This window comes from Pristis pectinata, chromosome 4 (assembly GCF_009764475.1).
Source record: "Pristis pectinata isolate sPriPec2 chromosome 4, sPriPec2.1.pri, whole genome shotgun sequence".
Classification (NCBI taxonomy): domain Eukaryota; kingdom Metazoa; phylum Chordata; class Chondrichthyes; order Rhinopristiformes; family Pristidae; genus Pristis; species Pristis pectinata.
This window is the reverse complement of record NC_067408.1, coordinates 91,779,674-91,807,165: the sequence shown is the minus strand read 5'-3', so window position 1 is coordinate 91,807,165 and position 27,492 is coordinate 91,779,674. Positions and strand designations below refer to the sequence as shown.

Below are 27,492 nucleotides of genomic sequence, written 5' to 3'. Positions count from 1 at the left end.
GAGGTGTGGAAATTCTTTTACATAGTCCTTCTTAAGTGCTGTATGTAACGTCGAGATCCTCAAAATTAGGATTTCAAGATGAGTTTCTGGTGCATAAGCAACTCAGGGGACATCTCCAGAAGGCTCTTTGCGTTGTCATATTGCTACAAAATATCATAGTCATGAGGATGGTAGCAGATAGTAAGGAAGAAAGGACCTCTCTAGATGTGTGCTTGGAGCATACCAACATAGCCCAGAAATTTGCTTGAGGATCTCCTTCCATTAGATCCATCCGGTTAAGCTGTAAGGCAGATCCTGAGCAATGACAATAGACCTTGCCACTCAACAAGCTTGTAATTTTGAATAGCAAATTATGAAGACATATTGGTGCCTGTCAATAGCCATATGGATGCCACACCCACTTCTTGTGCCTCAATGGCTTTACCATTGGCTATTCCGCATTAGTCAAACTTGGAATGGCTGGTTCCGGCCGCTGTCTGTAAGGAGTTTGTACGTTCTTACGTTCTCCCCGTGACTGCATGGGTTTCCTCTGGGTGCTCCGGTTTCCTCCCACATTCCAAAGACGTATGGGTTAGGAAGTTGTGGGCGTGCTATATTGGCACCTGAAGCGTGGTCACACTTGTGGGCTGTCCCCAGAACACTCTACGCAAATGATGCATTTCACTGTGTGTTTCGATGTACATGTGACTGATAAAGAAATCTTAAAAAACTGTCAATGTAGGTGGTGATGGCATGACCTTCTTACCTAACAATCTGTGATGACCGAGTGTGTGAAGTGCGAGAAATCTTGCAATATCACACTTCCCTCTTGAGTGCAGCACTTCATAGTCAAGTCAAGTTGGGTTTCTTGCCACATTCACAAGTACATGTATGCAGAGGTGCAATGTAAAACTTACTTGCAGCAGCATCACAGGCAGATATCATTAGAGACAATTAGAGACAAAACATTCACAAGAAAAACATAAATTAGACAAAGTTATACAAGAAAGAGCACAATTAGAACAAAAAAAAAGTCCATTGTAGTAGTCTGAGTGTTCCTAGTGTTGCTATACTGAGGTAGTGATTAGGGTTGTTCAAGAACTGAATGGTTGAAGAGAAGGAATGAAGTTAAGTACTTGCATCTTGAATGAACCTAACCACTTGACTCTACAAGAGCAGCCCCAAAACAATAAACAATGCTCTACTTCCTTTAGGTCTGGCACACTGCCAAATCCATGAACTGCCCTAAACTGTCGCTGCAGTTCATCAGTGACACAAAACTGCACTGAGTCCCAGTTTGCAAACAAATCGCAAGAATTTGTGAAAGTTTTTTCATCCTCATGAAGAAGTCTTTGCCTGCCCCACCTTTAAGTGACAGGTCAACTGTGTACATGAACAATGTATAGTGGACTTCAAGTCATTTGAACCTTTCATTTGGAATTATTCCTTTCTGTCTGTGTGCTATATCCCCCCTAATGTTGCAAATGATTCTGTATGCATTCCCTCAGCAGGTCTGAATGTAGACTCCTCACATGTGGAAAAGAGCATACACTTAACAAACACTAACTGACCCATGCTGATCAATCCACAGAAGGGCTAATGAATGAAGATGGAAAATCCCATCAGTATAAATGTTGGGTTCCCTGTGAAGTCATTGATTTAGTTTAAAAGTAGTAGAGTTAATATAAACAACATAACACATTCTTTAAAGGAGGAGCAAATACAAAGAATAAAGATAAAAAAATTAGATTCCAAACAGAACATCGATAATTACCCATGATGTTGATGTTGGGGATGCAAAACCAATCAAACAACACCCATATCGAATGAATGTAGAAAAAAGTAAACTTGTTGATCAGGAAATAAAGTACATGTTGGAAAATGATATTATTAGACATTCTAGTTCAAATTGGAGTTCGCCCTGTGTTATTGTACCTAAACCTGATGGAACTGTTAGATTTTGCACAGATTACAGGAAAGTGAATGCTGTAACGAAGTCAGATGCTTACCCTCTCGCACCCCAAGCGAGAATCATACCCCTAGACGAGGCGTTACAGGTGAGACCATGTCTGTCCCTTTACACAGGGTGATTTTAAAGTCAAAGTTCGTAGAAGGACCAGTCGAGATAGGGATAAGACCTAGTTTGCCAGTGGAAGGAGTTTCTTTGTTATTGGGAAATGACCTTGCAGATGGAGAAATTGTTCCTGTGGTACGGTTAACAACCAAACCAAGGATTGATGAGTCTGAGAATGATCCAGATGTTTACCCATCATGTGCGGTGACTCGAGCTAGAGCTAAAGAATTAGCCAAGACAGACAGTCTGGTGCAGTCTGATGTGGTTCCTTGTGACAGTCCTAAACAGGAAGAAAATTGTGATGCCTTATCTGAGACTTTTCTGTCTTCACTGGAGGATCAACATCCTTATAGTGAGCCTGAATTTAAAGATTTGTCTTTGTCGAGGAAGGATTTTATGGTGGAACAGACAAAGGACCCTGAGTTGACAGAATTGAAAGAAAAAGCACTCTCATGTGAGGAGATTGAAAAAGTGCCAATTGGATATTATGTCAAAAATGGAGTGTTAATGAGGAAATGGAGACCTCCTCATGTTCCTGTTACTGAGGAATGGGAAGTTATTCATCAGGTTGTTGTTCCAAAAGTTTATAGGGATGAGATTTTAAACCTGGCCCATAGAATGCCTTTGGGTGGTCATTTTGGTGTGAATAAAACTGTAGGGAAGATCTTGAAACAATTCTATTGGCCTGGTTTGAGAAAAGATGTGGTGATGTTTTGTCGAACCTGCCACACATGTCAGATGGTAGGTAAACCAAATCAAAAACCCCCTGTGGCTCCGTTGAAACCAATTCCTGCTTTTGGTGAACCCTTTTCGAAGGTGATTGTGGACTGTGTTGGCCCATTACCAAAGTCTAAGACTGGAAATCAGTATTTGTTAACCATTATGTGTGCCACTTCTAGATTTCCAGAGGCAATACCCCTTAGAAATATTAAGGCCAAGACGGTGTCAAAGGCTCTTTTAAATTTTTTTAAATTTAAATTTAAATAAAAGATGAATTTAGAGCAAGGATTGGCACGTGGAATTATGATGCTGTAGCCATTAGTGAGATTTGGTTGCAGGAGGGGCAGGACTGACAGCTCGTTGTTCTGGCGGTCCAATGTTCTAGACATAATAGAGAGGGAGGAATTAAAGGTGGCAATCCTCATCAGGGAAAATGTCATGGCATTACTCAGAGAGGACATATTGAAGAGCTTGTTTACTGAGGCAATATGGGTGTAACTGAGGAATAAGAAGGGGATGACCACGTTAATGGGACTATATTATAGACCTCCTAATAGTCAGCGGGATTTAGAGGAACACATTTGTAGAGAGATAGCAGACAATTGCAAGAAAAATAAGCTTGTGATAGTAAGTGATTTTAACTTTCCACATATTGACTGGGACTCCCATTCTGTAAAGGGATTGGATGGGATAGAGATTGTCAAATGTGTTCAGGAAAGTTTCCTTAATCAATATGTAGAGGTCCCAACTACAGAGAGCGTGATACTGGGTCTCATCTTAGGGAATGAGACAGGGAAGGTGACAGATGTGTGTGTAGGGGTACACTTCGGATCTAGTGATCATAATTCCATTAGTTTCAAGAATTATGGAGAAGGATAGGATTAGTCCTTGGGTTGAGGTTCTAAATTGGAGTAAGGCTAATTTTGATGACATCAGAAGGGATCTGGCAGGCATGGATTGGGTTAGGCTGTTTTCTGCCAAAGAGATGCTCGGTAAGTGGGAGGTTTCAAAAGTGAAATATTGAGAGTACGGAATCTGTACGTTCCTGTTAGAATAAAAGGCAAGGCTAATAGGTTTAGGGAACTTTGGTTAACAAGGGATATTGAGGTCCTGGTAAAGAAAAAGGAGGCACATATCAGGTATAGGCTGTTTGGATCAAATGAGACGCTTGAGGAATATAAGAAATGCAAGAGAACACTTAAGAGAGAAATCAGGAGGGGAAAAAAAAGAGGACATGAGGTTGCTTTGACAGACAAGGTAAAAGAGAATCTCAGGGTTTCTATAGCTATATTAAGAGCAAAAGGGTAGCAAGGGACAAAATTGGTCCTCTTGAAGATCAGCGTGGTCATCTATGCATGGAGCCGAAAGAGATGGGGGAGATCTTAAATGAATTTTTTGCATCCGTATTTACTCTGGAGACAGACACAGTGTCTATAGAACTGAGGCAAAAGAGTAGTGAGGTCATGGACAGTATCCAGATTACGGAAGAAGAGGTGCTGGCTGTCTTGAGGGGAATGAAGGTGGATAAATCCACAGGGCCTGGCAAAGTGTCCCCTTGGACCATGTGGGAGGCTAGTACAGAAATTGCAGGGGCCCTGGCAGAGATAGTTAAAACATCCTTAACCACAGGTGAGGTGCCGGAGGACTGAAGGATAGCTAATGTTGTTCTCTTGTTCAAGAAAGGCTCTAAGAATAAGCCGGGAAATTATAGGCCAGTGAGCCTGACGTCAGTTGTGGGTAAATTATTGGAAGGTATTCTAAGGGACAGGATACACAAGTATTTGGATAGACAGGGCCTGATTAGGAATAGTCAACATGGCTTTGTGCATGGTAGGTCATGCTTAAACAATCCTATAGAGTTTTTTTGAGAAGGTTACCAAGAAGGTTGATGAGGGAAAGTCGGTGGATGTTGTCTGCATGGACTTGAGCAAGGCCTTTTACAAAGTCCCGCATGGGAGGCTGTTCCAGAAGGTTAAGTCGCTTGGTATTCAGGATGAAGTAGCCAAATGGATTCAACATTGGCCTAGAGGGAGAAGCCAGAGTGGTGGTGGATGGTTGTCTCTCTGACTGGAGGCCTTTGACTAGTGGTGTGCCGCAGGGATTGGTACTGGGTCCGTTGAGGTTTATCATCTATATTAATGATTTAGATGATAATGTGGTAAACTGGATCAGTAAAGTTGCAGATGACACCAAGATTGGGGCATACTGGACAGCGAGGAAGGCTATCAAAGCTTGCAGCATGATCTTGACCAGCAAGGAAAATGGACTGAAATATGGTTGATGGAATTTAATGCAGACAAGTGTGAGGTGTTGCACTTTGGGAAGACAAACTAGGGTAAGACTCTGAGGTGTGTGGTAGAACAAAGGGATCTGGGAATACAGATCCGTAGTTCCTTGAAAGTGGCGTCACAGATAGATAGGGTCGTAAAGAGAGCTTTTGGGACTTTGGCCTTCATAAATCAGGGCATTGAGTACAGGAGTTGGGATGTTATGTTGAAGTTGTACGAAACGTTGGTGAGGCTGAATTAGAGTATTGTGCGCGGTTCCGGTCACCTACCTACAGGAATGATATCAATAAGCTTAAAAGAGGGCAAAGAAAACTAGCACGGATGTTGCTGGGACTTGAGGACCTGAGTTATAGCGAAAGGTTGAATAGGTTAGAATGAGGGGAGATCTTATAGAGGTATACAAAATTATGAAGGGTATAGATAGGATGAATGCATGCAGGCTTTTTCCCCTAAGGTTCAGTGAGACTAGAACTAGAGGACATAAGTTTAGGGTGAAAGGTGAAATATGTAAGGTGAATCTGAGGGGAAACTTCTTCACTCAGGAGTGGTGCGAGTGTGGAACAAGCTAACAGCAGAAGTGGTAAACGTGGGTTCAATTGTAACATTTAAGAGAAGTTTTGATTGGTACATGGATGGGAGGGGTTTAGAGGATGTGGTCTGGGTGCAGGTAGATGGGACCAGGCAGAAGATGAGTTCGGCATGGACTAGATGGGCCAAAGGACCTGTTTCTGTGCCGTAGTACTCTATATACAAAAAAAAGTGCTGGAAACATTCAACAGATCAGGCAGCGTTTGTGGAAAAAGAGATGGAGTTAATGTTTCAGGTCCAAAGTCCAAAATGATGAAGGGTCTCCGACCTGAAACATTAGCTGTTTCTATTTCCACAGATGCTACCTGACCTGCTGAGTGTTTGCAATGTCTTCTGCCTTTATCTCAGATTTCCAAATCTGCTGTTTTTTGATTTCCATTTTATAAAAATGACAATGTGCTCAATTTGAAAATACTTATGTCTGGCATTGTTTGGGATTGTTTAATTTGCGCAAGCTTCAACACAAATCACAAACATATGAACTAGGAGCTGGAGAAAGCTACATGGCCCCTTGAGCCGCCTTTGCCACTCAATAAGATCTTGTTTGTTCCACTTACAACATCAACTCCTCACTGCCCTTGGTAACCCAGCCCTGGTAGGGGCAGTACAGTGGCACTGCATGTAATGCAGCTGCCTCACAGCTCCTGCCACCCAGGTTCAATTCTAACCTCTGGTGTCTGTGTAGAATTTGCATGTTCTTCCTGTAACTGCGTGGGCTTTCCCCAGGACTCGATTCCTCCCATACCCAAAGATGTTAGGTTAACTGCGATGTAAATTACCCTGAGTGTACATAGGTGGTAGGGGAATAATGGGTACATCTGAGAGAATATGGTACAAGGAATTAAACAGGGGAATGAGATTGCAAAACCTAAATAGGCCAAAGGACCTCCTCTATTGTCTGGAAATACAGCCTCTTGCTCCTTGTTTATCAAGACATTATGCCATTCTGGGTTAAGGATATTCAAAGACTCTGCTTCCATTGTTATCCTGTCCATTAATGCTAGGTGTTCAAATTCTTGGGCAAATGGTGTGGATGAACCACCCATGAGCAGGGGTAATAATGATTATTCAGTTTTGTGGGCTAGTTTAAAATGGACTTTTAAACCAGCATGAAAGGCTGCAGAGACACAAGCACAAATTGTAACAGGAATAACTTGCATTTTGATTACTGTGATCCTTTGTGCTTTTGCAATTGATTCTGTGTATGAACAACACACTGATGTTTGTGTGGAAACCCAAGTGGATATTTCAGACTACCAAACTGTCGTCATCTATCTTATCCTGTCATTGTTCATCTCATAGCTTGAGTAAGATACGGCCAGATGGAGCATAAAGGTGTCTGCATCTTCCCTCAGTAACCACAATTAAACAAGAGCACCCTCTAGTGACAGGTCCAGAGTCAGCTAGTCTCGAGGAGCTCCTCAGCCTGATACCAAAGTGGCTGTGCATATATTTTTAGAAAGATCTAATAAGAGTTCTTCCAAATATTTAATAATTTAAGCCCAACACTCAGTTTTAGATAAGTGGAGACTTACTTTGTCCTGAGATGAGACAAAATCTGAGCTATCAATAAATGGCTTCCATAGCACATAAAACAGCAAGATTTTCCTGTTCTTGATCTTCTCCAGTCATCTTTGTAGGTATGAAAAGATCAAGCTTCAGTACAGAGCCTGTTGATAATACAGGGGCAACTGATCTCTTTTCTGTTGGTGATTAAAGAACAGGCAAACTTAAAGCAGCTCTCTTCCCTTTAAGCGCTTTGGAGTTGGTGGCAGATGAGGATCTTATAGGAGTCTGGCAGGAGTCTCATTAACAAATATTAATTGGCAAAACAGTTTAAAAGCCAGCATAGTCTGCTAAGTAAGCCTCAGGGAAATTCATACCTCCGCGAGTGCAGGATCCACATCAATCACCACACCTGCAGTATGTGTCCCACAACATCCTCCCCCTGGATTTACTGTATTGCCAGCAGACTTCCCTTGGCACCAGCAGGCAGCCACCAGCCTCCCCAGTCTTCAGTGCTACCTCCTGCCACCCTGTCAGTTACATTTTGTCCAAAATATTGGTTTATATATGGTTAGAAATTGTTGGAAAGGTCTCAGGATGTGGATGTTATGGGCAAAGCTGACAGTTACAACAAGGTGAGCCACTTAAGTTAACATGAGGCAAAAGTGGAGTCACATACTGACTAGACAGGCGAGGTCGAGAGGTTTTCCTTCAGAAAAGGATATGAATGAACTAATTAAGTTTACAAGACATTTAAAATATTCATGGTCACTTTCTCAGAGAACAGATTTTAGTTACTAAACAAATTTATTTTTTTTAAAAACAGGCAAGGCCTAGTCTAAATTATGATTTAATCAAAAGGTTTGGGAATTATATCCAATACCTACTTCTTGAACACTGTAATTCTTAGTAACAGGCCCTCAAAAGTGCTGGCAGCAGACCATTGTATTCACTGAGTGCACACAATTTTAAGAACTAAACTTTTATTAAATCACATTTACAGAGTGGCTGAGGAGGCATTTTCCAAATAAACATAATATAACTGAGCCTTCTTGCCTATTCATTTTATGTGTAGCATAAACTTGGATGAATTGGAATGCACTTCTTTGATTGGATCAGATACACATTTCCCTCAATTCTGCTGAGCCATCACAGTGATATTATGTGGTGCAATGGTAAGTGAAACTTAGATGCTCTTGCATGAACCTTAAACAAGAGCTAGGATAGCTCTCTCTCTTATCTTTCTTTTCCTTTTCTTCTCCATGAATCTCTCAGTTGCATCAGCAAAAAAGGTCACATCTTCTTTATCTTCCATCTCCCGCTGTAAAAACTGTAGTCCAGCCATATTGAAACCAATGAGATCCTGTCAAAGCAGAACAGAAATAAAAAGCACTGAAGTAAAAGTTGCAAATACATTCATAAAATATCCACACTACTTCCAATTGGCTTAACAGGATGCAGCAGTGGTGAATTTCTGATTCCTTAATCTTCCTGTAGCCAAACAGCAACTCTAAAGCTTTGTTATAAATGACAGTCCAATGCAGGTGCATTGCTAAATGGCATAAGTAATAAATTGTGTTTCACACAGATGGGATACATGAAATCCACCGACTTGCCAATTAATGTTTATTTTTATACTGTATATTAGTTACTGATGAATGATTCAGTTTTTTCCATCTTGCTTTATGGAACTTGTTCCATTGGTAAGGTTTGGGAGCTTAATGCAAAGACCTGATATTTTCTAGCAGCTGCCAGGTCTGTTCCCTGTAATACTTTTTAAAAAAAATTATGGTTCTTTCATTTGTTTGTTGCCTTGCTGAGATTTAAAGAGTCCTTAAGTTTTGTCGGCATGTGCTGAGCAAAACTCTTAAAGTACTTAAACACTTGGAAGACTGCACTTTGTTTCTCTTTCTAGTTTTACTTTAACAAACTGAATAAACTGGCATTAATCATGATGGTCCCAAATTGCCATCCTAGAAATGGAATGATTAATGCTATCCATCACATTCCAAAACTTAATTCTGATATTTTATATATTCTTAAAAATACAAAAGCCAAATAATGCAGATGCTGAAAGTTTAAAATAAGAACAGAAAATGCTGGAAATATTCAGCAAATCAGGAAGCATACATAGAAAGTCACTGCTTCAGGTTGATTCCCTCCCATAGAATAAATGGATGGTCATCAGCCTAAAACATTAACTGCTTTTCTCAACATATGCTGCATAACCAGCTGACTATTTCCAGCGCTCTGATTTTATTTTGTTTTTGAATAGTGATAACAAGGATTCTATGCTTTTCTACACAAGTTAATAAATAAAATCTTTTAAATCAGCTTTGCTGGAAATGCATTATTTCTTTGTAACACATTCAAAATGCATTAACATTACTTCTTTGTAATAATTTCAAGTTTGGCATAATCACTAAGTGAAACAAAATCCTATAGGAACACAAGTATGACATTCTCCTATGTAGCCAACTACTCATTTTTGCTTGTGAATAGAAAGTGCTATTGAAACACAACTGCTTTATAAGGTGTGTGCTGTATGATTCCTGTTAGATCTGGAGATGATGTTGTCCAGAAGGTTCTTTGTAAGTCAAGAATGAGGAACAAATCCTATGGTTACAGGCATTTTATTAGATGTTCACCATAGTACAGGTCAGACAGGGTCAGCCTGCACCAGCAAGCAAAGTAAAGAAGTAACAAAGGAATGTGACCACATGCTCTCGTTTTATACTGCAAACTGGTTTAGATAAAGAAAACCTGCGAACAGGTACTGACTGAGTCACACTTCAGCTTTGCAGACAAAGAAATACAGAAGAATAGAACCAAATATACTACACATTACTAAAGGTTTACAAACAAGTGATTATACAAACATATAAGTATAAAGAAAGCTAAAACTACAAGGAAAAACACATTAAAAGCAATCTGGACCCTAAATCCAACATTCCTAAAGACAGTTTAATTGAAAAATTTATTGCTAAAACATCCCACGATAATTTTGTTCCCAAGTGCAATTAGTATATTCATTTGGAAATGGTTAGTTATTGTGAGCAAGCTGTTGCCCTATTACTCTTTATTTACCTTAAAATGTACTCTGTTTATGGTTAGTTATGGAAGAACAGTAACCATACCTTCATTTCATTGATCTTTCCAATTGTGTTTTTTCTCAAACTGTCAATAACTGTAAGAAGCATCTGATTACTTGTAATCTGTCCAAAATGAATTCTGATGGAAAAAATAGTATAAAAGTCATTGGTTAGTTTTATAATCTTGTACCAGAATAAGCAATCATCTTGATCCCAAATACCCGTCAGGATAGCAGAGACTCAAGGACACTAAATCTTTCTTTTCTTTTTGGAAAAGAACAAAGGCCCCACTTTCAGCTTCTTCTCAAAGGCATGGCTGAGATTCTGAATTTCCTGTGGGGAACTGTGGACAATTGCTGAAGAATGCCACTTCAGCCTACCAGTTTAACCTTAGCCTTCACAACAGTAAGAAGACAGACCAGTAATAACTTTTCCACATGTACATCATCCATTTGTGCACCCCTCTCTGACCATGACTCATTAAAAAATTATGGGCAGGGTTCACACTATCAGTTTTGAGCTATGACTGGTCATAAGAATACACTGACATTAGATACAGATTTTTCACATCATTGATTTCCACTAAATTCAAAATCTAGTTCCACAAATGAGAGTGCTTTTTATTTGTTATGTGTATTCATGCTACTTTTGAATTTTTCTCAATTGCTCAGACCACAGAAAAGAACTAGATTGAACAATGTATAAATAATACCCAAGGGGAATCAAAATGTGACTGCAACCATGACTACTCATTGAAAGACAATCAACAAAACAACTATTTATGCCAATTCATTCTCTTTTATTTGCACAAGAACCAAAAGGAACAAATTTTGTATGGAAGGAAAATAGAATCAAACTGCTTTAGTGTAAATACTTACCTAAGAAGGAAGAAAAGGCATCGGCAAATGAGTTCAACCTCTAGAGAAAGCTGAATGTACTCATTAAATAGAGTTAGTAGATCAGGGCTGTAGGAAAATGGCAGCACAAGCAGAGATTCCTCCAATTCACTAGAAAAAAAAGCCAAGGTCAAAAGAATGATCAAAAGGTATGCACAATTTAAATTGGAAGTGCTCACAACTCAAAATTTGTTTCCTACATTTTTATGGCATTTCAAAAGACTGATGAAAATTTACAAACATTAGAGCCAGATTTTTCATTATTATTCTTTTCCACTAAATTCAAATCTAGTTCCACAGACAAAATGTTATGATGCCAGAATGGTTAATTTAGGGATTCAGTGGCATAATTCTTGTGATACCTTCCAATGGTTTCAATATTTGGAATAATGGTCCAGATCATCCCTCAGTCCTGATGCAAGGTCTCGACCTGAAATGGAGACGTACACCTTTTGCCATCACAGATCCTGTTTGATCCACTGAGTTTTTCCAGGACTGTTTTTGCTCCAGATTCCAGCATCTGCAGTCTCTTCTGTGTTTCCATAGTAATTCACTGTTCTCTGATATGGCTAAGCAAGCCACTTAGATCAAGGGCATTTTGGGACAGGCAATGAAAGCTTACATTATCTTACCTGCGACACCTACACCTCACGTTTAAAAAATAGTCACTCAATGCATTAATTAGGAAAGTTAACAGTACAGTGCACTTGTATTTCAATTAACCCTAAACAGCCAATGAAATAGATCAAGAAATCTCCCAATCCTGAAGTACAAGTCAACAACTAATAATACTTCACTGTATGGTAGTTAGCAGATTATCTCTCAGATGTTCAATCTAGATGCTAAACTGACAGAGATTGAGAGCAACAAGCTGGGGTTGAGATTTCTCCTGACATTGCTTTGCAATGAGATTTGAAGAGTGCTCAGGATTTGGCTGATCAGGAACAAAACAAAGACAGAAGGGTGTGTTGATTTTCTTGTCTCGAACACCACTAAAAAATAGGATCCATGTTTTCAGTAGCATTCCCCTGTCACCGTTCTAGAGTGACAGCTCAGGTTATGTGCTCAAATTGCTCACGTGGGACTAGAACACACAACCTCTGGTTCAGAAGTAAAATCTGCTATGAATTTGACACAAAGATATTAAATTGTAACTCACCTTGACTTGACTTTTCGAATAACATCCAAGACATACTGTGATGGCTAATAAAAATGTAAAATTTAACACATGTAACAAGATCAAGCAACACACAGAATTATTAAACATACTGCAAGCTAAAAATATACTTCAAAAAATTTCCATTAGCAAAGATAAACAAATAACAAAATAGTTTGGAACCATCAAATTCCTTTCATGCCTTTATTAGTACAACCTTAAAGCAAATCATAATAATCTAGTACTGCACTCAAAAATCAATTAAACTGCTTCTTTTCTCATAAAAATAGCATAACATAAGGTGAGGAATAAATCTTAACCATTTGTAACTATAACAATGCGACACTTTCCAAAGAAGATATAAACATTAATTAACTAAGACTTTAAATAAGTAACAAAACATTCACAATTTCACTTTTTTTCAGAGAACACTGAGTTACCAGCCACTGGCACGTCACAAAGTGGGACAGGCTGGTACTGGGCTCAGAAACTGTGTACCCCACTCCACTCCTCGCCGACACCATTTTCCCACAGGTTGATCCAAATGGTACAAACTATGCAGAATATGGTCATTCAAATGGCATGCCAATGAAATATTACATTTCTCTTATTTTCCCATTTGACTGCTGGATGGACTACTGCATATTAGGTCCCAGTTTGGAGGCCTCATAGGAATATATAGTAAGGGGTCTCAGTGTTCAACTGTGTGTTGGCCCGAGCAGCATCCTAAAAAAACTTAAGGGAAGAAATATCTTCAGACTGCTGGTTCATCCTCTTCTTTTGTTAAATATGAGGCCCTTGCCTTCTAACAAAGGCACAGCTAAAGACACAGTGCAGTGCATCCATTAACAATTCTCCATCCTCTCACCCCTTCCCAAAGGTGCCCATCTGCTTAATAATCGCAATGCCTTTTACTGACTAGATCTCGATCTTGCATGAGAGCTCAGTCTACAAGGTAACTCAAATCTGACAGGCAAACCGTTAAATAGCATATTTTATACAAATAAGAAAAAAAATTGGAGAGGATTAACTACTCACAGAAATATTTCCAAATGTGGCCAGTATAGGGTTGGTAGGTGGCGGCGGCAGCTGGGATGGATAAAGATCATGTAAGTTACCTTCTACATCATGAACACAGCCAACACTGATAAGATGTCTAGTGTGAAAATTAGACTTGTAAGATTGCTAAACTAGAGATATTACATTTGTTAGTTTCAGAATATGAAAAGAGATCATTCCCTAACTCTGTCAAAGTTCTGATGAAGGATTATCCTGCTGCACTGTGATTTTGGGCAATGACATGAAACTAGTGCTGTTCACTGTCATTATTCTGCAAAACTGACACCAGCTCAGGATTTCTGTGCATATACAGTCTATAGCAGACATCTCAAAGTTACTGTTAGTAATTTAGCTCAACTCTACGGGACAGTAAAGGGAAAACAGCTGAACTTATGTAAATTCAAGCTACTTATAAATGAGCCCCACTACAAAATACCCTGAAAATCAGATCCTTTGTTGCAAAGTATGTTATCTTTCAAAGGCACAGTAAGGCCTAACCATTGTTGAGCAACAGCAAATAGCACTAAAACCTTTGATTGTATATTGTAATTCTCCAGAACATTTCAAAATAAAGGTTTTAAAATAAATTAAAATGGAAAAAGTTTCTATATAAATAATTTATAATTGTGGATAATGATTTGTTTTGCTTCCTGGTTAGCTGTATGATCACTCTTTATTGGTTATTGGTTTATTATTATTGTCACTTGTACCGAGGTACAGTGAAAACCTTGTCTTGCATACCATTCATACAGATCAATTCATTGCACAGTGCACTGAGGTAGTACAGGGTAAAACGATACAGAATGCAGAGTAAAGTGTCACAGCTACAGAGAAAGTGCAGTGCAAGTAGACAATAAGGTGCAAGGTCATAACGAGATAGATTGTGAGGTCAAGAGTCCATTTTATCGTAGTAGGGAACCGTTCAATAGTCTTATAACAGCGGGATAGAAGCTGTTCTTAATCCCGGTGGTACGTGCTTTCAGACTTTTGTATCTACTGCCTGATGGGAGAGGGTAGAAGAGAGAATGTCCCAGGTGGGTTGGGTCTTTGATTATGCTGGCTACTTTACTGAGGCAGCGAGAAGTATAGATGGATGTGATTGGCTGCTCAGCTTACTTGTTGATATCACAGCTGCTAGACACAAGGGACAGCTTTGCATTGATACCTGACAGTGGATGTCAGAGAGGGGAAGTTGCTTTGCTGTGATCACCAGATCTTTGTGAGCAGACACTTGGAAGGCAGTGGCAAATTCTGACCTAATCCTTTTTCTTACTTTGCTGGCACTGTCAATCAATGCTTTCAAACAAAGAGGTCATTAATATGTGCATATAGATCCTCTTTCTTAGCTGACTTGTTTCCAATCCAGTTCCATGGATTCTGAGGTGAATAATGCGGCAAATAATGTAGCTGCAGACTCTACCACAGGTGGGGCAGGAGACTGGGTAATCTGGGAGGCAGTGCACTCCTTCCATTGTCTGCACTATGCTCCTGTGTGCTCTCAATATATAAGATATCTTCATTAGTCACATGTACATCGAAACACACAGTGAAATGCATCTTTGCGTAGTGTTCTGGGGGCAGCCCGCAAGGGTCGCCATGCTTCCAGCGCCAACATACGATGCCCGCAACTTCCTAACCCAAACGTCTTTGGAATGTGGGAGGAAACCGGAGCACCTGGAGGAAACAACGCAGTCATGGGGAGGACATACAAACTCCTCACAGACAGCGGCCGGAATCGAACCCAGGTCGCTGGCACTGTAATAGCGTTACGCTAACCGCTATGCTAAAGTCTTTACTGCAATCCTGAATTTTTCTTCTCCTTTTGAGCAATCGTGGGCCAGATATTCCCAGGGGCAAGTGAGGGGGGTTGCGTTTTTTCCAAGAAGGCTTTGAGAACATCCTTGAATCTCTGCCTCTGTTCACCTGGTAATTTTTTGCCATTACAAAGCTTGGCACATTACGTTTATTTTGGGAGTCTGGAGTTGGCCAAGCAAGAGAATGCAGTCAATGGAGTGCAAGTAGGGCCTCAATAATGGGAGTGTTGGCTTGGGAGAAGACATTAGTATAGATTAACTTATTTTGCCATTGAATTTCGATGATACCGCAGAGACGGTGTTGGTGGTACTTCTTGAGTGCGTATAGTTAAGAGGATGAGTTCCAATTGCAATGGATAGCTTTTAGTCATTGAAACTGAACCTTGTCCCAATCTTCCAGAATTGACTGATTTAGGCTTAATCCCTAAATTCTCTCCACCTCTGTATTCCATTTGATTTCATGATGAATGAGGGGCAAAGATTTAGGAATCAAAGGGGGTAATAAGTTTTAAAAATTATTTTACTTTAGTATTTTAAACTCTGCAGAGGTTATTAGTTAACTATTTTTCTTAAATAATTCTAAATTTTAACTTATTTACTTCTATTTTAACAGCTTTTAAATTAAACCAACAGCTGAGAAGATCTCAACCTGAACTTGCTGACTGCTGTAAGTGTTTTAAGGTCAATGCTTCCTTACAACATTACTAGAGACCCAATCACTATGTGGATCATTCTGTTGATTCTGAGATGCAAAAGACCAGTGAGACAGCTTGGCTGAATGTGGAGGAACTAAGCATGGGCACAAGTGGGCTACAAGTAGCTATTCTGAACAAGGGGATAACAGGCTGGTATAATCTGGCCCCTATTTGATTTCCCACCACTGAACTCTGTCAACATTTCCAGGCTAGCTCCCCATTTGCAATACTTTGTACTTTGCCAGTTCACCAGCCTTCCCTTCTACTTTTTTTTTCATTTTCAGATGTTCTGGTCACTATTCCCTTTTGATTATCTCACAAGTATTTGCTTCATGACCTTGCACAAAATTTGAAACAAACAAAGATCCATTAAAGAAAATCCAGCTAATGTTCAAAATTAAGGATGAGACTGAAGATCTGCTTAACCCTGTATCATGATAATGGGAAGAACGAGTGCTTTCAGTTGTGACTGGTTGATATCATCGTGCAATTATGTTGCCTTGGCATATAGTTGTCCTCACTAGCTATGGAATAGCAAATTAATAAGGAACTTTGAAAAATGGAAAGAGCCAACCTCTCTGCCTGCCACAATACAGGCTCTTCTGTGTTCCTCCAGTTTCTTGGTCTCTTCCCTATAGAGTTCGATTGCTTCCATGATACGCTCAGCCTGCCAAGAACATTCAACAAATGAATCCATTGGGGCTCTCAAAGATCATGTACTAATGCACTTTATAAATTTTGGAAAATATTATTTAGTTTGATGTACTTACAGCTTTAACAGTTTCTATAGTCTTCTTCCCAGCTAAGCCTGCCTCCCCTTCTTTCTCTCCAGGAACCTATAAAGTGAAATGTAATTTCAGTGAAAACTCTATTCACGAGAATTCTGTATAAACCTCACAGTTAAGCATATAGATTATGGACTGGAAATATGATAAATAGCATGAATCCTTCAGAAGAAGAAAGTGACTTAGTATGCACAACATTACTGAAGGACTTCTATTCAACACCTAACACCATCTCAAGCTCTGTAAATAGTTCGGGCAGCTATTTTCAAGGATCAAATATTGAGAGAAGCATGGACATCCACCAAAGCTCCTCTGTCTTAGTATTAAGAAGGTTAATAAGCTTCAGTGGAATACATAAAGAACTGATATACATCTCTCTTAGAAATTGTGCAACAGAACTATTGATCACCCATGATGTTGCATGTAGTTTTCAGTTGAAGAAAGGTTACAAGCAGGAGACAACAGAGATGGAATTTTTTTTTAATACATTGTAGATGGGAGAAGCTCAGTTGTTTACCTGCAGCCTGACAATGCAATTGACTGTGATTACCAATGGACTATTATAAATAGTACATTAAAAAGCTGCTGCATCAGTGAAAAACTCACCACTGGTTCATCTTCTTTTCCCACACTCTCTTCGAATTCTGCTTCCCTTTGCTGTGGGAAATTAGCAACAATTAATTTGTAAAATGCAAACAATTCAAAAACCTAATGACATGCACTCCTATACACAACTGCCAGTTCAATCCTCCCAATTGCTGGCAGAGAAATCTTGAATGATCTGCTTTTAAAATAGTTCTTGTTCAACAGTGAAGATATGGATTCCTCCAATGATCCTGACAAGATTGGGTGTGCATCTTCTACTTATTGCATCAACTTTTTCAGCCCAATTCTCTGCTTCTTGACCCAGGCACGAGTCCCAAAGTTACTGAAAAAAGCCAAAATTGCTGAGAAAAAGATCTTCAATAGGATAGGGACAAATTGAAGGAAAGTACAAGAAGTGTTTCCCCTCCGTAAAGATCTTTTCATCATTACACCATTGGTAATGCTGGTAACACCTGAAAGCAATGAGTAAATCGCATAGGTCAGACGTAATTTGAATTTTCATAACAGTTGAGCAACTGTTATAGCTTCCTGGGGTGCCAACCAATAAATTAAAGTCTTATTCAACACAATTTTACAATGCCAATGAAGGAATTGAACTTGCAAACCTCTGATGTGCTTTTCCAGCACATAAACTCAGTGCCTCTTCCAAGCAGCAGAATTTACACTGGCTGGGACTTGTCTAGGCTGATACCATTTCTATTTGGACACATGAGACTGCAGATGCTGAATTCTGGAACAACATACAAAATGCTGGAGGAGTTCTATCTACTATTTCTATCTACTATTTCTATCTACTCGGTGATAGCCAGAAAATTGACAGCAATTTCTTCTCTTCCTGATTCTACATGGTTACTGCTCAAGTCCTCAGTAACATACTTTAGGTTTCCATCTATTTCTCATCAGCATGCTTGTCCTAAGCAACATCTTTAAAATGGGTTTCACAAACATGTTCAGAACATCCATCTCTATCACAATATCATACTTCTTGCCCCAACAAATCAGGGGTAATGGACATTTTTAGATGGATCTTAGAAGGTAAGGGCAGCAAGGGTGTTCACAGCATATAAATGGAGTCTTCTCAAGGGCAATTAAGGATGGGCAATGAATGCCTGCACTGCTGGTAAGACATGATTCTACAAAATTGTTGAATCAAAAGTATTGCCTGTTTAAATTTCAGTGCCAGATAAACAGGAATTTCCTCCATCTAAATACTGCACAGACCTAATCTAACCATAAGTCCTATTCTTCTCCTAGTCCACTGTCTGCAATAAATCATTTGTAAAGTTTGCATCCTACTTTATCCTTAGATGAAGTCCTAACTTCTTTTTCTCCCCATCAACAAGGCTACCTGCTTCCATCCCCCTTACACTTCTTGTCTGTGCCCTACCTCAGCACATCTAACGCTGAAATTCTTACCCATGCCATTGTTTTTGTCAGGCCTAACTATTCTAGTGCTCTCCCGACCAGCTATCTACCAACTAAGTGCTTCTGCTCTACTACAGTCATCATTCTAACTTGCACCTTATCTCATTCATCTCCCATCTGTGTTAATAACTCAAATTAACTCCTGGTCTAGTAATGCCTCAGTTTTGAACTTCTCATCCCTATTTTCCAATTCCTCCACAGTCTTACTTCTCCACCATCTTTGAAGTCCCTACAGCATGCCAGTTCTCCAAGATTTCTGTCCTCTTTTGCAATTTTAATTATTATACCATGATCTGCAAACTCTGAAGCTCTGGAATTCTCTCCCTAAATCTCTAAAGCTCCATACCAATAGCTCTCTTATTAAGACACTTCTTAAATCCCACTCTGATAAAGTTGTAGTCATTGTAGTATTTATTCAACAATGTTCCTTCCTGTGAAGTTGGGGAATTTTTACCAAGTTTGCAGAGATATAGAAATGCTTGTTGCTTTATGAAACTATTTCAAGATTAACTATTATTTTCAAAGAAATCTATAAAATCTGAGTGGTCTCAACCCAGTTCTTCAAAAGCAACAGCTCTCAGCCAATAGACAAAGAATGCTTGAATCATATCAGCCTGGCTCTACTTAAAGCAAGTTCCAAAGGTGAAGCACTAAAGTCTCTCACAGCATCTTCCAATCCTCTTCAGAGTTTGTTGGCTGGAGAATGCAAATGTATCCCCGTGCTCTGCCAATACTCTGACCCCAGACAGGCCCATTTCATCTAAATCAATATAGCTTGTTTCCCTTCATACAACAGTTAGTGATACATCACCATTTCTCTCTCTTCCTCCAGGATGATTGGCTCTCTTGTTCGGTCCCACAGTCGTAGAGATTTATCATGAGAGGAAGAAACTATGTGATCTCCATTCGGGCTGACGGCCAGACACCAGACCTCCCCATGATGTCCCTACAGAGAACAAAAAGAAACAAAAAAACAACCAGACTGGGTCAAGCAGGCTTTACAAATCTATAGAGAACCTGAAGGTGGTCATAATTCATCAGCAACTACCAGGAACTATGCATTTAAAGAGCAAGTAGTATGTGCATACAAAAACTAGTTTATGTGGAATACCAATCTGTATCTCCAATATGATGTGTTTTAGACCTCATCAATTATTTATACACCAGCCAAATACAAAATTCAAATGTTGGCACTTATAATAAGACTGAGGTCCTGGAATTTTGTTGCAAAAAAAAGGAATTAAGTCATGTGTGGTACTTTGTCAAAAGCTTTTGTAAATCCAGGATATATCTATCCTGCAGCTTACACCTTCAAACGGAACCTACCACATTTATTTCCTGGGAAGAGGTGGCTGTCCTACGAGGGGCAACTGAGTAGTGTTTAAAATTAAAGGTTATTTCCTTGAGACATAACACATTCTTTGAGGGATCAGGAGGGTAGATACCAGGTAGCAGTTTCCTCCAGCTGGAAAGTCTAAAACTGAGTGACATAAATCTCAGAATAATGCATTTTCTATTTAAGACTGAGATGAGGAGAAATTTCTTTATGCAAAGGTTTGTGAAGCTTTAAAACTCCTAACTCAGGGGGCAATGGGTGGTGAGTCATGAATACATTTGAAGCTAAGATCAACAGATTTTTATGGAGATTGGGTGACAAAGTGGACTTGAGATAGATGTTCAGTCATGATCTTATTGAAGGGTGAAATAGATTTAAATGGTCACATGAATCACTTGCTTCCATTTCTTATCATCTTTTGTCTTACTCTACAGCAACAATTTTGCTACTTACTAATCACTTCCAAGTGCAAATTCAAAGCAAGAATTCATTTTCTTGTTGTACAGTCATTTAAATGGCATCCATTTTTTGTAATTATTACAATAAACAATATTTATAGATTCAAAAGCAGCCAATTGAGACAAGCCATGACTGTTTAACTATGTAATGTGCCTTCCACTGAAGTCATACTCACTTCTAGAGTCTGAATGTGCTCAAAATTGTCAGCATCCCACTGTTTGATTTTCCTGTCTTTCCCAGCAGTAAAGAAGAGGTGAGTTTTTGCTACAAACTTCAAAGACATTACACTGCAGGGAAACAGAGCAGAGAAAAAAAATGGTTTTCCTAAGTACTTTTTCTTTTCTTCGGTTATCTAGAATTTACCATTTTTTGTTGTGTAACCCTAAAATTGTACCAATGGCCGGAAGCCAACTAAACAACAAATAATTATCACACAGTTGACTTATAAAATGCACAAACAAAATCTTACCTCTCTGGAAAAGACAATATTCTGACCAGCATTGTGCCAAATTTCCTTTTCTTTTAAATCTATATAGTGCATTATTTTAAAATGTTTTTATTATCCTCCTCGCACTCATTCCTACTCTAATCCCTTGTATCCTTATATTTTTATTGAATACTTTCAATTCTGATTCTTATTTTTACTATTAAGTGTTTATTTTGTTGTTTTTTATTCTATATTTGTCAGTACTCATAAATTTAAAAGATATTCTTTCACAAAATGCTTTAACTTTTGGAATATTAACAAAGCAGCTTATTTTGCTAGACATCAATTCCAACTTCTCATCCTCAAGCCAAACATTGCTCACTTCTCCAAAATACACAGCAAAAATGGAATGGCATAACTCACGCAGGCTAGTCCCAATGACACCCAATGTATGTATAGGCTCAACTTTGAAAGATCAACATCAACAAAAGTCCTTATTTCTCTTATTGTAAGTAAGCTACACATTACCGTTCATAATGTCCATATGGTATGCAAACAACATCCATTCATATGACCAGTGCAGATACATGGCCCATTGCTACAATTGTGTCCAGCGTTGTGAACTGACCTCCAGTTATTACTGCCTTTATATAGGAGTTCAGATGAGATCCTTAAGTGCAATTTCCCACTACAGTCTAATGCAACAACAATGACAATGATTACCAAAACCATTCGTTGAGTTGAAGCATCAATTGATTGAAGCCACTGGCGACTGCTCCTCCTGTGATCTCATGAAGGACATAAATCAGGAACAATACACTTCTCTCTATTGGAAAATTAAACCCTACCTGTCATCATGAGCAAAGAGAGACCTGTGGCAGTCACCAAATTCCAGTCCCCAAATCTTCACATTCCTGTCAGCTGAACCAGTTGCTATCAGAGCGCTATCCTAAAAATTAACAATGAACGGTGATACATAAATTAAGTACATACAATTATGAAAAGAAGATTATAGAAATAGAAAATGCTCATTGAAGGCAGCTTACCAACCTTCACAAAACATTGAGTTAAACAACTGCAATCCTTCCGACCAGACAGAAACTTAAAGTGCCGTAACAATTATAACTGTTCTAAAAATAAATGTCAGGTCCAATGTAAAATAGGTTAAGGTGACTCAGTCACAATGTTCAGCACAGCTTTCCAGTAGTTTATTTTTTAAATTTATGAATTACTATGGTAGAACCAGTGCATTAAAAAGCATAAGTTTCAAAATCTCTATATTCTAGGATTCTCCCCATCTATCATTCACCACTATGAGCTGCCCTATTCCATTACATTGGTCACCATTCCGAACACTCCCAGGCACTGTTCACTGTTCCAAACAGCCCCACGCACCATGCATTGCTGTGCGCTGTCCCATTTCTTTACATCGTTCACTATTCTAAGCAACCCCATTCATTAAATGCTCATCCAATGTTCACTACTTTGATCTGCGTCATCCATCGTTCACCACTCTTCACCTGCCCCATCCACTCTGAGCTGTGCCATCTACTACATTGTTTGCCTCACTTCACTGTCCAATCCAGTCTTCACTGTGCTCTCCCAGTGCAGAAAATTTCCTTCATTGGCATTATGAAAAATGGTGGGAAGTTGCTTAACTTGAACAAAACACATTAGTCTTGCAGACATGGAAAGCCCTACCCTAGCAAGATATTTCTTCTTTAAGATAGAAGTGATTGCTTCCAAACACAAGTTAGTTAGCAAGCACATCATGAGCATGATGTCAATTAAAGCCTTCAACTATAACTTATGAATAATTAGATAGACTCAATGACTTTCAAATTCACTGTAGAAAATCTGAAAGATGAGAATGCAGGTTGTATATTCCTATCAGTCTTAAACTTCATATCTGCTGTGAGCACAAAAATCTCCAGATTTATCCAATATCAGTAGATTATAAATAAATAGAGGTGGATCATTGACTCAATCATACCTGAACCTATTTTGCTTTGACTTTACAAAAAATGCAAATCCTTGGAAAAAACCTATTCCAATATTTTATATCAATCTGTTATCCCTTTATTCCACAATACACAATATTGAATAATCACAAGAAAAGGTGAACAAACTTACATGAGAGATATCCATACAAAGTACAGGTAGCTTGTGTCCATAAAGAGACAGGAAAAACTGCAGAGAAAAGCAAAAAAAAATACAGGAACTGAATTTTTTCTTTCAGATCACATTAATTTTGATTTTATTTCTACTTCCAATATTAAAGACCAATATTCTAAAATATCATTGGCTAAGTTTAAAATCTTTTGCACTAAGGAAGCATTTTCCAATATTGCCTGGTTTATGAAAAACCTCTAGCCATATGCAGAGCAATTCATTGTTTTCCCTTCCACCATGAACTCAACATATTTCATCATCTTCCCACATCATGCTACTATTTACTGTCTCATCTACATCATGTATTTGCACAATATAATTTTCAGCCAACCACAGCATGAAATGATCACCCCATCTTAGGAGGTTTGAAAAATTTAAGATATTCTCTAATTTGCCAACAATACAAAAATTTACATAGAGTACATTTACATTTCAAGTTGAGCATTAGTGTCAAGTGATCAATGGCTGTGCGCAGAAATTAAACTTCTGGGTGAGTTGTCAAAGCCCAAAATTAGTTTGAAGTGAAGTGATACAACATCCTCTGGAATCTTATATTACGTTGCTCTAGTGCCAAGCTGCCCACAGACTTCATAATTTTTATAACACATTTGTCTGCAGGATGTGGGCATCTCTAGCAATGACAACATTTACTGCCCAACCACAATTGTTCTTGAAAAGGTGGTGGTGAGCTGCCTCCTTCAACTGCAGCTGCCCTACTCGTAGAGATACTCCCACCGTAGGTGTACCAAGGTAGGAGGGCCAGGATTTTTGACCCATCGATAATGAAGGAACAACGTATATTTGCCAGTTAGGATGACGACCGACTTAGCACAGAACTTGAAGTGGTGGCTTTCCATGTACCTGCAAATACAAGGTTTTAGTGAGTCACTATGGTAATTTTTTTACCTTGAGTGTGTCCGTGTAGAATACTTTAATGGTACAATCAAGTAATGACACAGCCAGTAGCTTCTGATTAGGGCTGTAGCACACAGATAGGACATCTTCATCCAGTTGAAGTGTGCGAGTGTGATTCAAAGAAAGTCTGCAGTTGTGGTAAAAGGAGGGTGGAGGTCAAAAATCAGCCAGTTCATAAATAGTTACAACTGAAATATCACATCATTGGACAAAACATGCCATTCAGTTAAAAAAAAAATACTGTGAAAGAAGGAGCGCAGAGAAGATTTATGAGAATGTTGCCAGGTCTGGAGGGCCTGAGTTATAGGGAGAGGTTGGCCAGGCTAGGTCTTCATTCCTTGAAACGTAGGAGAATGAGGGGCGACCTTACAGAAGTGTTTAAAATAATCAGAGGCATAAATAAGGTGGACAGTAACAGTCTTTTCCCCAGGGTAGGGGAATCCAAAACTAGGGGGCATAGATTTGGGGTGAGAGGAGAAAGATTTAAAAGGGACCTGAAGAGCAACTTTTTCATGCAGAGGGTGGTGAGTATTATGGAACAAACTGCCAGAGTAAGTGGATAAGGCAGGTACAATAGTATCATTTAAGAAGCACTTGGATAGGTACATGGAGGCATGGGGCTTAGAGGGATATGGGCCGAATGCAGGAAATTGGGACTAGCTGGGTGGGCACCGTGGTTGGCATGGACTTGTTGGGCCGAAAGGCCTGCAGCTGTGCTGTATTGCTCTATGACTCCAAGAAATATTTGATACAGTAAATGGGACAGAGAGAGTAGATCTGTAACACCATTTCAAAGTAAACTACGAGGGTAGAATGAGGAAGCACAGACTAAAATTGTCGAAAGAACAATTCAGGAATTGTGTCAAAGTCCAACAACTAAGAAATAGGAGCAGGAGTAGGCCATCCAGCTTTGACCCTGCTCTATTATTCATTGATTACTGTCTGTGAGTAGGTGCTGCACTGTCAGAGGCCCTGCGTTCAGATTCAGTGTTAAGCTCCATCAACCCTCTCAGGAGCACATAAAAGATACCTTGAAAAAGACTTAAAGACCCAAAGAACTACCATTGGCATTCTGATCAATACAAATCCCTCCGTCACCTATAAAGCTCTTTGGACAATTTCACAGGAGCTGGCTGTGCTCAAACTGGCTGCTGCTTTTGTTTGACTTCAGCAAGGATGACTCTACATAAATATTTCTTAGCTCTAAAGTACTTGGACATGTATTGTAAGGGACAGGGAAAGCTCAATATGAAAGCAAGTCTTTCTTTAACAATTGGCCTTTTCCATCTCCACTTACTACATCTATCCTGGGCATCTGTAACTGCCTGGCTTTGACCAGTCATTTGCCACAATACACTTGCAATCAGTGATCTGCTCAGAAAATCCCTCATACTCATCTTCAATACCATAATCCCAGTGAAACTTTCATTGACCAGCAAGCAACTCCTCTTGGTAAAGCGCCAGTTTTGCTTCTTTGCCTCCATGGTGTGCAAATTTGAACACATTAGGGGTACAATTGAAGTGATATTCAGTCAGCACTTTCAGATCAACCACATTAAGACAATTTTTTGATGCCATTTATCAGCCCCACTCGCACACCCACTGCATCTACCCACCATCAGTTGATTTTTATTGCTGGTGTTTGCACACTGAATTACCCAAATCTTTCTTGGTTGCCTCCCAGCCTCTACATTCTACAGACCACAGCTCATCCAAAACTCCACAGCTTCTTTCTGGCCCACATCGAGCCTCGCTAACTCATCATCCCTGTTCTCCCCGAAGTATTTGTCTTATTCTCACATTGCCCCATCTTTGCAATTTTCATTCATTTCAAAGCATGGAAAATTCTTTGAATTTCTAAATTTCTAAATCATCACCATGTTCCACTTTTATAATTTTACCTCCCCTCCCCAAAGTCTTCATTCCTGAAACTCCTAACTCTTGTATTTAACTCCATTCCTTTTTCACAGCAAGGAAGTTTTCACATAAGCAATAGAATTGCCCAATACCCTATAGCTTTCCTCAACTCTATTCCCTGATTGACATTAAGACCCCCTTACAGCACAGTTCCTTAAAAGTTTGGATCACTTTCATCATAACTTCCTAATTTTTTCATAAGGCTCTGTTGAGCACTGTGGGTATTTTTTCCACGATAAAAGCATTATATACCAGGTTAAACAGAATAGTTATCGCACTACAGGGAAGATGCAATTGTAGTTCTGGTCACCACACTAAAGTAAAGATGTGATTAAGCTAAAGATAGTGCAGAAAAGATTCACAAATATGATGCCTGGAATGGAGGGCTTGAATTATAAGGAGAGATTGGATAGGCTGGGTCTGTTTCCCTAGAGCTAAGGAGGGTGAAGTGTGACATGAGAGAGGTACATAAACTTATGAGAGGCATAGATAGAGTAGATAGCCAGAGTCAGTTTCCCATGGTGGGGGTGTCCACAACGACAGGGCACAGATTTCAGACGAGAGGGAAGAGGTTTAAAGGGATCTGAGGAGTAAATTTTTCATACAAAGCACAGCTGGTATCTGGAATGAGCTGCCAGAGGAAGTGGTGGAGGCAGGAACAGTAACAATGTTTAAGAGGCATCTGGAAAGGTTCTTTATTGAGCAAGGCAGAGAGGAATATAGAATTAATGCGGCTAAGTGGAATTAGTACAGATAAGCATGATGGTCAGTATAGATGTGGTGGGCTGAAGGGCCTGTTTCTAACATATACAATTCTGTGACTCTACAAGGAAATTCTAGCTGATCTCTCCTTTATTCAGAAATACAAGATTTGTTATATCAGCAAAGATTCATGATCAGATTTGCCCCCATGTAACTTGGCCAATTGATGAACAAAGCAGTTAACTATTATTTGCTCTTCAGATAAAAGCTTGATTTATTTTTCCTTTCATTGCTTACCTTGTCTGTGTGGAATTTTCATCTTTCACCAACTCAAATTCCCAAAATTTCACCGTCTTGTCAGCGCTTCCAGAAACAAAACCACGCTAGAATGAAGAATTTAAAAGTGGTGCAATTAACATTTGTGAAATGTTTGTGAGGGTATTGGGCTGTTCAATGCACAACAATGTTTTTTCAGTTCAGATTTCAATGACAGTCTAACCCAGAAATGATGACAGTTTCTTTTCTCTTCATTGAATGCTATTTCACATTTCTTGGTTAGTCTTTGACAGCAGATAGTTCCACGCCCAGCTTTGCCTTCTGTCAGAGGCTATCAGGGCACTCTGGGAATGGGACCACAATGGTATACTGCCGTGTTCTATTTGTCACTGTGGCCTCATTACAGCCCATTCACCGACTCCCAGGTCCAGAGGGTCAGTGAGCTCAGCCCTCTGCACCTGGCCCTAGTGTGGCAGGGTGGAGATTCTGGACAGTGGTTGGATCGATTTGACCCAATATTTATTAACTAACCTTAAGTGGCAGCAGTCAAGCTGCTGCAGTCTATGTTGGGTAAGTATTTCCAAAGTGGCGAGTTCCAGGAGTTT

At 39.3% G+C, this 27,492-nt stretch overlaps 1 protein-coding gene across 4 annotated transcripts in view; it reads right to left on the bottom strand.

Moving 5' to 3' along the window:
- Positions 1–8,127: 8,127 nt before the first annotated feature.
- wdr3 (WD repeat domain 3) overlaps positions 8,128–27,492 on the bottom strand; it is a 45,889-nt gene continuing 26,524 nt past the window's right edge. For all 4 annotated transcript variants that reach the window (XM_052013376.1, XM_052013378.1, XM_052013379.1 and 1 more), the window contains exons 14-27: positions 26,909–26,994; positions 23,984–24,119; positions 23,039–23,095; positions 21,754–21,854; positions 20,654–20,765; positions 19,495–19,629; positions 17,259–17,309; positions 16,638–16,703; positions 16,442–16,534; positions 13,338–13,388; positions 12,303–12,346; positions 11,126–11,254; positions 10,293–10,386; positions 8,128–8,518 (exon numbers count right to left, since the gene is read on the bottom strand). In XM_052013376.1, the coding sequence (XP_051869336.1) occupies positions 8,363–8,518; positions 10,293–10,386; positions 11,126–11,254; positions 12,303–12,346; positions 13,338–13,388; positions 16,442–16,534; positions 16,638–16,703; positions 17,259–17,309; positions 19,495–19,629; positions 20,654–20,765; positions 21,754–21,854; positions 23,039–23,095; positions 23,984–24,119; positions 26,909–26,994 (1,311 nt within the window). In that variant the 3' untranslated portion in view covers positions 8,128–8,362. The remainder of the gene's footprint in view (positions 8,519–10,292; positions 10,387–11,125; positions 11,255–12,302; positions 12,347–13,337; positions 13,389–16,441; positions 16,535–16,637; positions 16,704–17,258; positions 17,310–19,494; positions 19,630–20,653; positions 20,766–21,753; positions 21,855–23,038; positions 23,096–23,983; positions 24,120–26,908; positions 26,995–27,492) is intronic.